Source organism: Pseudoliparis swirei, chromosome 17 (genome assembly GCF_029220125.1).
Source record: "Pseudoliparis swirei isolate HS2019 ecotype Mariana Trench chromosome 17, NWPU_hadal_v1, whole genome shotgun sequence".
Lineage (NCBI taxonomy): Eukaryota > Metazoa > Chordata > Actinopteri > Perciformes > Liparidae > Pseudoliparis > Pseudoliparis swirei.
Window position 1 is genome coordinate 20,153,080 of NC_079404.1, and position 12,645 is coordinate 20,165,724.

Below are 12,645 nucleotides of genomic sequence, written 5' to 3' on the forward strand. Positions count from 1 at the left end.
GTCACTTTTCACAGCTTCAGCTTTTGTTTACCTCTAATTGCCAAGCTGCTATTTCTGAGGGAGATGCAAGGTGCCACCCTCAACCAATATTTCTGCAGGGCATTTATCAATTATGGCCTCAAAAGCACTAATCTATCTTCCACCACATGTTTCAGCCATCTCCCCCCAATAAGTCTATAGCGAGCTGCCTTTCACTTCTTTGATTGGGACTTGAATCAAAACTGCAAAAATAAACAAATACATCATCCTAGCTTCAACTTGAAATGAAAACATATAAACATATGTGAATAAGATTGATTTATGCCATATGGTGCGAGAGAAAAACAAAGGTTCTGTGCAAAGCTACTGTCAGTCAACCGCACATTATTTAAATATGTCTGATTTACATGACTTTCCAGCAGCAGTAATAAAGATGTGTTTTATAGCTGCGGTGCTGGAGTGTATTAGAGCATAAATATAATTCAAAAACTACATGTATGACATCCCTAACGATTAAGATATAATAAGGTAAGATATCAAAATATAATTTCTAATATAACTGTTCTTGTTATGTAGATATTCTTATCTGATAATAGACAGTAGTTAAATTAGATCTTTATTCAGCAGCAAAATGCACTTCCTCTTGACAAAAAAATATTACCTCTCGAGTACGAGCATATTCAATGTGTCACAAATAAGTGATGGATGCATGTATAAATTGAGCGTGAGTGATGAGTTTATGCATGGAAAAAGACAAATCATTCTCAGCTCTCATGCTGCACTTGCTCTCAGCCAGTAACTTGAACAATGCACCGGTGCAACAAAGGAGAGGTTAACCGACAGTATCCGAATTCAATGTTCACAAAGCTCATGCTGAGCTCAACAATAACAACAAAAGGCGTTTTTCCTTTTCGTATCAATGACACCACTGAATAGCAGCGCAATATGAGAGGTTGAGATTTATGTGGTTAAATGACGCTAAAAGGCTCGCTGATCATTGTTGACAGGTGGGATCAACCGAGAACCGACTCTGTTCTAAAAAAGAAGGAGAAGAAAAACTGATACATCGCATGCAACGCCTCTGCATAACTTAACAGAAAACACATTGTGCCTGGCAGGCTTAAATGATGATGTACAATTCTTAGAATATAAAGATGAATATACTAAGGATTAAAAAACACAATGTATGTATCTACTGCGAGTACGTTCAATATAGCTTCACTAAAAAAAAAAGTCAGTCAGTTCATTTTCACTGGCATATTCACATCGTTGTTGAATAACATCATATCAAAGTTAGAAGTGACAGCAGCTCTCTCTCTCTCTCTCTTTCTCTCCCTCTCTCTATCTCTCTCCCTGTGGTTGCTGAAGGACTACAGGACAGTCTGGATTGCTGCATCACATCATGAGTGTCAAAACTTATTGAAGGGGAGGGAATTACTTTTTGCCTGGATCTGCAAAATGGACGGAGCAAAAAAAAAGAAATGCTTACCTGCACATAATTTCATGGGTAAGAAGAACTCTGCACATTTCTGGATTCTTGTCTTGACCCTCATAAATTATGGCCTTTGAAAGGAAATGAGATGGAAATAAAGTGAAAACACAGTCATCTCATGAACACCTATTAATTCACCAAATATTACAAATAATTAGACTAACATATTTGCAATTTCTGCACTTAATAAAAAAGCTCTGGGCATTAATACACATGATTTTAAAACAACAGAATATATTAGAAGAGTGCAAAGGCTAAGTAATAAACATGCATGGGTAAGATAATCACAGCAATATCCCCCTATTTAAATTACATGAATTCATATAAATATCAACCTAAATAAACAATTACAAAAATAATTCTGACTGATAACAACAATTCCAACTACAATATTTCCAGTGGCAATAATAATTAAAAAATATAATTATAAAATGTAGAGTAATGATTCGGATGGAAATAATAATAAATTGTATTTTTTTATTAATCTAGATAATATCCTGTGGCTCAGAGAGACAGCCCGAGAAAGAGAGGGAGACAGAGAGATTTTCACAAGGAGAGATCCAATAGAAGTGTCATCAATATGCTTATAATCTGGGGATATTTGGGGGAAAGTGTTAATGGGCAATCTGTTGTTTATTTTGAGCCGCTAACAATGATCTTTCTGTGGATAAAAAGCGGTGTCTGGCGGTACGGTTGAGTAATTTTTGAGCATTGGCTGAAACAGATGGCGTGGAGCTATCAGTTCTGCCGCTCTTCTCTCCCTCCCTCGATCCCTCCCTCCTTCTTCTATTTCTAAGGATAGACACTTCTCTCCCTCGTATACTGAACCCGCACCAAGTGGAAACGCAGGCAAAGCACCACGGGTTTGAAAAACACTTTAAGAATATAATAACAACACATATTTAATATACAACGTGATCATTATTTATTTGTTATCCTTTGAAGCCATTCATAATTTTAGTGATGTTATCATTTTTATTATGAGATATATATAATATAATATGAGAGCGTGACTTTGAAAAAGTGACATATCTGAACCAGGTCGCATCACTCATGGCTTTTAAAAGCTGTCCCACTTGACCTGAGGATTTTTTTTATTTCCCCCCCCCCCTTTTTTTATTTATTCTAGGAACCGGGCGATTATCTATATTGGTTTGATTTATGTCGCTGTTTGCAGCTGTAGAAACAGAAATCCATAAATTGCTTGTTCTGCGCCATTGACTCGGATCATTCGCACAGGAATGTTCTCTGTGACCAGTGGCTCGGGCTTCACGGCTCTATTCGGAAGGCTATCCCTAAACCCGCTATTAAATAGCAAAACACGAGGCGCACAGCCGAAATAACGATGTCTGATTTTATTCCTCAAATTATAAATAACTTATCAAATCTTTGCGTAGACTTGGGATGTGCATTAAGCCTTAATAATAACATTTTACACGTTGGGCTCTCGGTTTATAGTCACCCCCCAATGTTTGTGAGGAAGATAAGTGAGATCAACCTCAGCAAAAATATTGATATTTATAATTAAAATAATTAATGCATATTTTTTAATATTTTTATATTCATGTTCAGAGCCTCTCCTCTGACTCTTTGCAGGAACAGTCCAATCAGATCATATGGAGCAGACGTTGTGTTTACATTTGAATGGGTGCCCACAAAGAAGCCTGGCTGGCAGAGTCACATTGACTTCAGGATATGGTCACACGTAAACAGTCGAAATGGAAACTGTGTCTTCTTGTTGCAACAGTCATTTCATTTCGTGTTGTGCCACAACTTTGTGTTTGTTTTGTTTGGCAAGCAGATTTAAGAAAACACCAAAAAAAACGTGTGTGCATCTCAGGGGTGACGATTTGCACGCCGTGGGGTTGTTTTTTTTGCGCAAGTGAACCGTGGGTGCGTTTGCGCTGTGTGCGGAGAACCAAGTGTAACAGCAGCTTACCTGCTTCGTCATGGAATCGATTAGCCGAATGTAAAGATCCTGTTCTGTTCGGACGCCTGGGGAGAAGAGGAGAAGAAGAAGAAGAAGACCACTTGTGAGTTTTGAGGAATTGTGGGCAATACATATAGTCATCAAAGTAAAAGTTTAGAAAAAGATACACAGATCTCGGACATTTATTATATGTATGAAATGACTAGACTGGATCTATTCGTATTATTATCATTATTATAATTATTATTATCACACGTGGTTTTATGCAGACAAGACACACTCCTGATACATTCGCACGTGTTTGCAAAACATATTAAAGAGAGTTTGACTCACCACTGCTGTACAATAACTGTAGTTTGTAATGTATCCCATTGTTAGTTTTTTCACTGGTTGGTTCCTGCAGAAGACAACAGTGTGAAAATCAACATCAACAGCACAGTTGCCTACATCACCACCACACGTCTGTTGGTTTACACTATTTTAAAAATATATGTATGTCGTTTATTTGCTAAAAAAGAAGAGAAACGGCTTCAGTTGTTAAAAAGACTCTCTTTCATCAACGAATTAAGGTTTTTTTTCCCTTTAAAAAAATCAATATTACACGTGACTTCCCTTTAGTGACCCATTGCCATTTCAGAGACCATCATTTTGATTTACGTATACATATTATGTACAGGGGTGCACGTATTCATTAAATACACCGCTTACTTTGTCTTTCTCCACAAAGTCCACAAAAGCTGTCCTTTCGATCTCCACGGGCTGACCCTGCCTGTCATACAGCGCCAGCACGAAATGGAAAAAATTGGATTTTCTGAGGTTGGAAGGGGGCTGCTTTTCATAATGTGCCCGTGCCAAGCCGACACCGCTGCGGGGAGAAAACAAGAGACCATCTCGGTTAAGCACCGGACACCGGGGATACTCGATGATGGAGACGCTGATGGAAACATTGGAGATGCAGAAGCACGCTCGAGTATACGGGGGAGATTTCTTGATTTGTCACAATAATGGGTAATCTGATGTAATGAAAGAAGGGGAAAGCCGAAGGGGGGGCATTTATTGGGAGACCGTAATTGATACAGAGTATTCAGGGGATTGAGGGGTCGATATGATGAGGAGGGAATGCGTGAGAAAAATCAGATGCTTTTTGGCATGCGTACCTTTGGGCGGCTGTGTTTGCATCCACCACCCCAGCTGTGTGCATCCAGGAGCGGACCGAGTTCAGTCCACCGAGCGGTTCCTCCTTCATCGTCGTCCCGCTCCGCGGTATAGTTTCCTGAATTCCAAACATTTGGGACAATTTGCGTGAAAAAGAGCCTCCTGCGAAATTAGGGGAATAGACGTCCAAGCGCGTTATCCTTTAGGGTTGTTTTTTTGTTGTTGTTGTTCACGGGATAAGTCGCGGGAGCCGATTCAGACTTGCGAGAGAAAACCCGGTCCACAGGTCTTGCCTCCCTCTTCAGTCCGTCCGATGTGAACAATTCTCAAAGTGCTGTACTTAGTTAAAGCGGTATCCACAGACGGGAAAAAAAGTGAATTGTTCAATAGACGAGATTTTGTGTTGCAATTGTTCCTCTTTCTTTTTTCTCTTTTTCTTTTTGTTGTGCTATTCACAGAAAAATCGATGGCAGTTGTTTGTGTTTGTGGGTGATGCTGCTCTCAAAGTGCCCACATCCCCGAAGCACCGCATCCAAAACCTTCAGGACTTCTTGTTGAATAAAAAACCCACTCCTGAAAAGGTGCTGCTGCTTCTCCACAAGACAAACACAGGCAAAGGCTGATCACCAGTGGAGGTGTTCCTAGTACACAGGAGAGGTGGATAAGGGGCCCTTTCGCGTCGTGCAGGATGGATGGGAACATGCAAAACTAAGCCCTCTTTCCCCGAGGACTGAAATCTTTCCCGGGAGCCAAAACTCTAAACCCACGGGAGAGGCGCTGTCAGAATATGACGCTGAAGGGGCGTGGTTTTGCCCAAATATGGAGCTCTGACGGTTCCTGTCAAGCAGTGGCGCTCCTCTGAACGGCTACAGCCCTATAGTGCAGCAGCCTGAGAACACTCACTCGCTCCACTTTTCCTCTTGCTTAGGCCCTATATGTGGTGAGTTTGATTTTATTAATGATATGGAAAATTCATCCGTGTGTAACCATCACACATAATGAGAAAAAAATAAAATAAAAATTGACAAATATAATAATAACTCGGAATTCAGGATGGCATTGCTTATCATTTTTTTAGCCGACCTAATGATTGCAATTTCCGTGATTAGTTTTATTATATTTGATTAAAATCAATAGTATTTGACATATTTATTCGATTAGATGTGTTATTATTACAAATTGACTTGATGAGATTGCTTGTTCACTAATGTATCGAAAGCATCTCAATAGCTGTGTGAATACCGGCCATAAATCATGTTTCAATAATGACAGATCATGTTTCTTCAGATAACTGATATATTTGTGCACTTTTAACTCTACGATGCGGGTTATTTTATTGTAATTAAAATGTAATTAATCCAATGATGATTTCACAGAATCAGACATGATTATAAATCTATTAATTTACATTACGTTTTCATTTAGAATTTTCAACAAGAGATGATTGACTTTCAATTGTTGTACTGTGTATCGCAGAGCAGAGGGGTTCTTTATTAATGGCGGTATAGGCATCAAATATTAACAAAGTTTGAAACCCCGTTTCTGAGCATCCACATTATTCATGTGCAAACAAATCAATCACATGTATGTGCCTTTTACAGAAGATAAAGTAAGATCTTCTGACCTCTTTTTATGAGCTAAAAATCTGAGTCAGGCTGTCTCGTGACATTAAACAAACTTCAGGAAAACCATGGTTCTGTGTCTTCTTTATTTCACGCACGTCTCGTTCAAATCAGTAATAATCAGAAACATCTTAATCATTTTCAAAGAGCCTTCATGTCCGACTCTGTCCGAGAGGGGCAAACAAGCAGTTCGGTTCATTAGTGGTGAAAAGGAGGAGAGGATGGAGGGAGAGAGGGGAGGGTGCGAGGAAGAGAGATGTGTGCTATATCCTGAGCAATCTATCTAGCTGGTGCTGAGGGTTAATAGCTGCTGCCAAAGATAAGTGAATTATAAGCTGTTGCTTTAACCTCTACACAATCTATTGCCAAATTGCCCAGTCACAAAATAAGACTGTGGATTTTTTGTATTCTTATTTATTTAGTTCTTTTTTTAATAATGAAGATAAAATAATGTGGAAAAAATAATGTGGAAAAAATATCAGAAAAAAACTCAAAGGGGGTCCCTTTCAAACAAAATTGGTATCTCTTTTTCTTGTCGATGAAACAAACCGAAACGCATGTTGTAAATATTGTTTCTGTTCTATACCGAGATTGCAAATATTTTTTGTGTGCAAAATCTCACTCTTCTTTTCCCCCCCTAGTTTCAAGTCGCTTATTAGAACTTAACCCCTGATTACACGCACCAAGGCGATTTAAATCTGATTATCAAATTAGGGGACTTTGAGACAAATCCTCTTAGATCTGATACTGTTGACTGGAGAAAGAAAATGGATCTCCACACCCGTCACGTCGGTAACGATGCTGTCCTGAATGGGAGTTTTAAACCGTATTTGACAACAAATGCAGCTGCCCCGCTATTTCAGAAGATATTAGAGGAAAATGAATGCAAATCTGTGTGCAGGAGCCATCTGGACGTGGAGAGAGGGAGTCAGCTGCTCCACACACTGAGGCGCGGAGCCTGAATCCGTCTCAGCTCATTCTGTGGGATCATCTGCGTGGTGGGTTTACACCGTGGAAAATGCGCTCTTCATCATTAGGTGAAATGTTAGCATCAAAATAAAAGAAAATGTTGATCCCCGTTGGTTTTAGTGTTTGCGCGCATGAGAACTTCCACGGGCGTGGAATTAGAGGATCTTAGTCACATTTTATAATTTCTCATTATAAAAAAAATAGAAGAAAAGCCCCCCCCCAAAAAAGCAGCTTGTTTCTTTACTGCACGCTGGAGGTAAGTGGCGCATGACAAGCAGGGGAACAAGTGCAAACTGTTTGCCTCCTGTATCTTGGCCGCTTTGAGCCAGGATGAATGCTCGTTTAAATGACCGGTTGATGACACGGGGGCCCCGTTATCTCATTCTTCTATTCAGTGGCCACGATGAAAGAACCCCTAAAGAGTTGGGCCGCAGCATCAATATAAAACTAAAGTCCTCGGGACGCGTGGCACCCAATAAAATTGTACACGGTGACTTCGAAGACCTCCCGTCTCGACGGGACGAGCCTCCTCCGTATTGAGGGTGACGTCTTCTTCTTTTTTGTGTGTGTGGATTTACGGGGCGAGGCCCTCATGATCTCCTTAAATTTGCATGTAAATGGCGACATCAGCCTATACGCGTGCCAGGGGCCAGCGGGCCTCCCAGATGTCAAGGCAAAGTCAATCAGCCGGCCGCTGCCCAGCTGTCCATCGATGCACTTTATTGGGGCAACACTTTCATTATGCTCACCTGCATTGTTTCCGACTGAATTTATTGGAACACAAAAAGAAAGGGGGAAAAGAAAAGAAATCGTGTTAGCACCCACCAAGCAAGTTCGCTCACGGCTTTATCAGAGGTTCTTTTAAAGTGATCTTTTTGTCGATTAAATATTAATGAAATACGCCTACATTTATGCATCACTCCAAACTCCATATGGAACAAACAGGCAGTCAGCCCACTTATTGTTTACAGCAACTCAACCGGTCTTTATGTTATTCCGTTGTTCAGACATATATATAAAATATTATAAATAAATATATATATGTATATATAAATATGTATATATATATATATTTACATATTATGTTTTCTGTATGGTTTAACTTATTAGTGATTGACCAATTTACTTGTGTCATTTATGTATTTAGGCTATATGGTGAATGTGAGTGCCAACGCACACAACACAAATGACTGTGAGGTGCACAGCCTTTGTTATCACTTGTAGCTGTTTTAAAAGATCAACTTGGTGTGCCTTGTTTCTCACGAGTAGGGAACATTTTATTATATTTATAATCATACGACTTTTAAAGTTAAATAACGAAATGCTTAACACACCATTAAAATGACAGCTTCCTTGCAAAAACTTTGTTTAAAGACGCCATTAACGTTATTGGCCTCATAAATGCACGTGCGAGATTCGATGTGACATTTTCAAATATCATATTAAAATACGTTGTGCACGTTATTTTTTAATTATAGGGGCGACACACACACACAAATGGCCAAGAGTGATAAGATCAATCATGTATAGGCTATTCGTGGCAAGTATAGTTATAGCTGATAGACGGACAGCGCCCCTCGTTGGTTACACTTGAGATCATTGTGTCGATATGAGGCAGCTGCGTTCCTCAGTGACAAGATAGCTAAATCTCAACATAGGTTTATCTAACACCCCTCCCCCTCCCCAGACCCCCCGAACGGCCAAAAAGTGGTTGTTTATTATGTCCAGGACAAATAATCTCAAATAAAATAGAGAGAATTATAAAAAATAAAAAAAACATTGATATATATAAATTGACCATAAGACAAAATAAATAGATTAAATAACATGCATATTTATAGAGCAAAATGACTGAGGAGAGGAGCGCGTGTTATTCTTTTCAATGCATTACACTGTTTTTAAATGTAATTGTCACAAAAGCCACATTATTATTATTATTATTATTGTTACAATTAACTACTATTATTAGCTACTTTTATTCGCTACTAGTATTATTAGTAATATTTGTAAAATCCATGTATGTATATTTTTGATGCGTTTAAGGATTGTGTCCACTAAACACGCGCACATTATCTGACACACAGCGACGGTGACCTCACATTTCGTCACGAACTTCTGTCGGAGCGCACGTTAATTGTGTGCAGTGGTGAGTTCTGTCAAGGGCATTGCCCGTGCGCACAATTTGCATTTCCATTCTGCTGTGGAAATGATGAGAGAGTTTCTGCGCGGTTTAGAGCCTCGCGGCGCAGTCTGTGGGCGAATTACATTTAAAGAAGGCGAGAGAAATTAAATAAGAAACCGAGACCACTTCAGGGCTATTAACATCTAAAATATCCCCTGGAAATTTAGACCAAAATACACATGACCAAATACCCAGCATACCGTCGCTCTTACTCAGCCCCGTCTTGATTGTGTCCGTCACTGCCTCGTATAGACCTGTCTAAAAATCCTCTATTTATAAAAAGTTATTAAGCCGCCTCACATTTCTCAGTGGCATTGATGGAAGTGAGGTAAATGTGATTATTCAGCTCTAAATCGGAACATTAACGTGAGTTAGAGGGGCCAATGTATCATGATACCCATGAATTCAATAACAGAAGGTGCAGAAATCTCACTGTAAAGGTAATTTAAAAATATAATCTGTAAGTATGATAAGGACACATGTTGCATCGGGAAAAGTGGCCTGCAAAACGGGAGTTATCAGCTTTAACCTTGTTTTTTTCCTTCTTTTTTTAGAGTGTGTGCTTGACCACACAGGCAGCAGCGTTTCCCTCAATACTCAAGAGAACTTACATTTGCCTGTTGACCCATATGATGGAGCTTTTGCCAACTTGGAGCCATACTGCCCCACCTGCACAAGTCCAATAACTCTCAAATCACTCACATCAAAATGTATGTTTTCTACATGTTGCATCAGTGCCTCTAATTTACTCCTATAGGGATTAAGTGATGCAAATTGGATGGCAATTGGCAAGGTGTCTTTTAAATGAGAAATGCGGTGCAATTCATTATCACACTCCAACTGAATTTTGATTTTAGTCAGAGATCCTTATTTATATTGAACTGTGTTACTATTAACAGAAATGTTAATTATGATGTCAAGACGGGGAGAGTCAAGGTGAAAACTGCACAGCAATTGCTAAAAATAATCCGTGCCAGCTAGAGTACAGTAGGATCCTGCAGAGGAGTGTTACTGGCAAGGGACCTTTTTGCTGCAACAAAGAGGTGGAAAAGAGGAAGTAAATGAATTAGAGTACAAGCCAGTTTTTGTCTTTGTTTCATCCACACTTGTCCTGTCCCTATTTTCCAACCTCTCCCTTTTCCTCGCTATTGGAAGTGCTGCAAATTGTATAATGCTGGTCTTTGTTCTACAGAGTCAAGCCGCATGAATAGCCGTCCTGAGCACACACAAAAACACACTGACAAACTGATCATCTTAAAAAAGCAACGCCCTGGTGCTCACTTGGCCTACTTTCCACGGCAGCGCTGGGACGTGGGAAGAGGAATATAATTCAGGGGAGGATGTTCTCGTACTCTGGGAAACATTCAGTATAGCAAGTGTGATGCACATAAACATAGCCTTTGCATTGTCAACCTTAGACCGCATTTGCCCCAGATAACTAGTCCCCGTGTGCTCGACTATTCTCTTTGACTTTGCAATTGAAATCCTGAGGAGATTATGCCAAAGCTAAAAGAGGCAAACTCCAGGGTGGGATTTCAATTGTCAATTCCTGTTGGATTTGATAGCATTATGACATATAGTACACCATCTGTTACGCTTCCTGCGACGAGCTCTACGTCTGCACAGGATCCTATTGACATGAACATTATTACAACTAAGACCTGTCGTCTTGGACGGACAGCAATATTCAATCACCAATATTGCTTTCTTTTTATACACTCTTCAACACCGATGACTGAGCACGGTGGGGTCTCCAGGTGGCAAAACACAGGGGTATATTAGGAAGGTGCAGGAAAGTAACCACTCCTAACTTTAGCTAAACAGACTTTTCCTGAAGCACCAGATAATCCGGGGCTTCTATGTACACCGCCTAACCAAATGTCGACATCTGCGAGGGTGTGCATAAAGAAAAGCTCCTCAGAGAAACGGGGGATAATAATCTTAGTTCCCCTCACCTTCAGTTTGCCCATAGGGGTTTAAAAAGGAGATGAAGAAATCCTATGTAAACATGCCAAGTCAAATCTTCACTTGAAATGTGACATGGAGGCAAAGGCCAACCCCGGTGCATCACTAACGTGGTTCCACACATGAGTTTTTAGTGCCCCTGGATGTAAACACTTGATGTATTCAGTATGTGGTTTCTGCACTGGCTCACTATGCACACTTAGTTTGTTTGAACATCTTTTCATCCCCGACTGTACGTTTAGTGCATAGGTGAAGAGCCCAGAGAAGTCAACACAAAGCTCGTACACGATCACGATCTCCGTACTCAATAGCATCCATGAAAGTGACGTTCTCTCTCCTGAGAAACATACAAAGTTTGAGCATCTGTTCCATCATGTAGTCTTTGTTGAGAAATTAAATACTGAACTGATCTAGTGTACCATGAATGTTTCACTCACATAGTGATTAGACAGACTGGAGAGGCAAGACATTGCAGCACTTTACACTCTACTTTAATATACTGGATTGGTTGTCCCTGCCTCGAAGTGTTTTATACACCAGATTATATTGTTGTCTTGGAAAATGGTCATAATTGTAGCTTCAATTAGACTTTACATGCATGTGGAATTCTAGTGCATGCTATCACACATGCAAATTGAAATGCACATTATGAAAATGTGTGCACAAACACAATCCTCCACTGAACACAATGAGCATTATGCGTGTCGTCCGGCCTGATATTGCACATCAATTTAATTGAAACCCCCAAAAAATCAAATTAGAGTTTTGGTTTTATGATTCAATTATCAACTTGGTGGCATCTGTTCTTACACGTTTATGTTATTGTGCAGCATATAGAAGAAGTACTGATTTAAATTGGTTTTCATGTTCGCAGTTAAAATCTGAGGATAAAGGATTTTCTTACTTCCGTTGCTCCAAATCAACAATTTTCTCAAGGGAGGACCCCTAATGATGGGTATTTTTCTCCTTCCTTTTTTTTCTTCTTCACATTAACATTTCGGATTAAATGAGCAGACCAAGGCAACATGCGAGCGGGAGAAGGAAACGGTATCATCACAGAGATCATAAAAGGGTGTCGTGAGTAGTCTTTTGTCCGGGACCATAGGAGAGTTCTGTTGCTAAAGGGAAGGACAAAAGCAGAAGGCGCCACGGGTATAAGGTTCCCCTGAGCGACAATGCTGAAAGTTTCAACTTGCAGCACATGGGTGTAACTTTAACTGGAATAATGTGGATCAAAGACTCGCAAACAAAGTGGGTGGAAATGCTGGAGGAGTGTCTGTGCTCATGTGAAGGACAGGTTCACTAGAGAGAAAGCGGCAGAGAGCAGTTATGAGACTCAAACCAGGCAATC

General features: G+C 40.0%; 1 protein-coding gene across 2 annotated transcripts in view; it reads right to left on the reverse strand.

The window, feature by feature from the left end:
* Window positions 1-6,228, reverse strand: part of ebf3b (EBF transcription factor 3b) — a 69,998-nt gene extending 63,770 nt beyond the window's left edge. For both annotated transcript variants that reach the window (XM_056435564.1, XM_056435563.1), the window contains exons 1-5: window positions 4,559-6,228; window positions 4,110-4,266; window positions 3,735-3,798; window positions 3,411-3,466; window positions 1,469-1,542 (exon numbers count right to left, since the gene is read on the reverse strand). In XM_056435564.1, coding sequence (XP_056291539.1) covers window positions 1,469-1,542; window positions 3,411-3,466; window positions 3,735-3,798; window positions 4,110-4,266; window positions 4,559-4,689 — 482 coding nt within the window. In that variant the 5' untranslated portion in view covers window positions 4,690-6,228. The remainder of the gene's footprint in view (window positions 1-1,468; window positions 1,543-3,410; window positions 3,467-3,734; window positions 3,799-4,109; window positions 4,267-4,558) is intronic.
* Window positions 6,229-12,645: the final 6,417 nt, after the last annotated feature.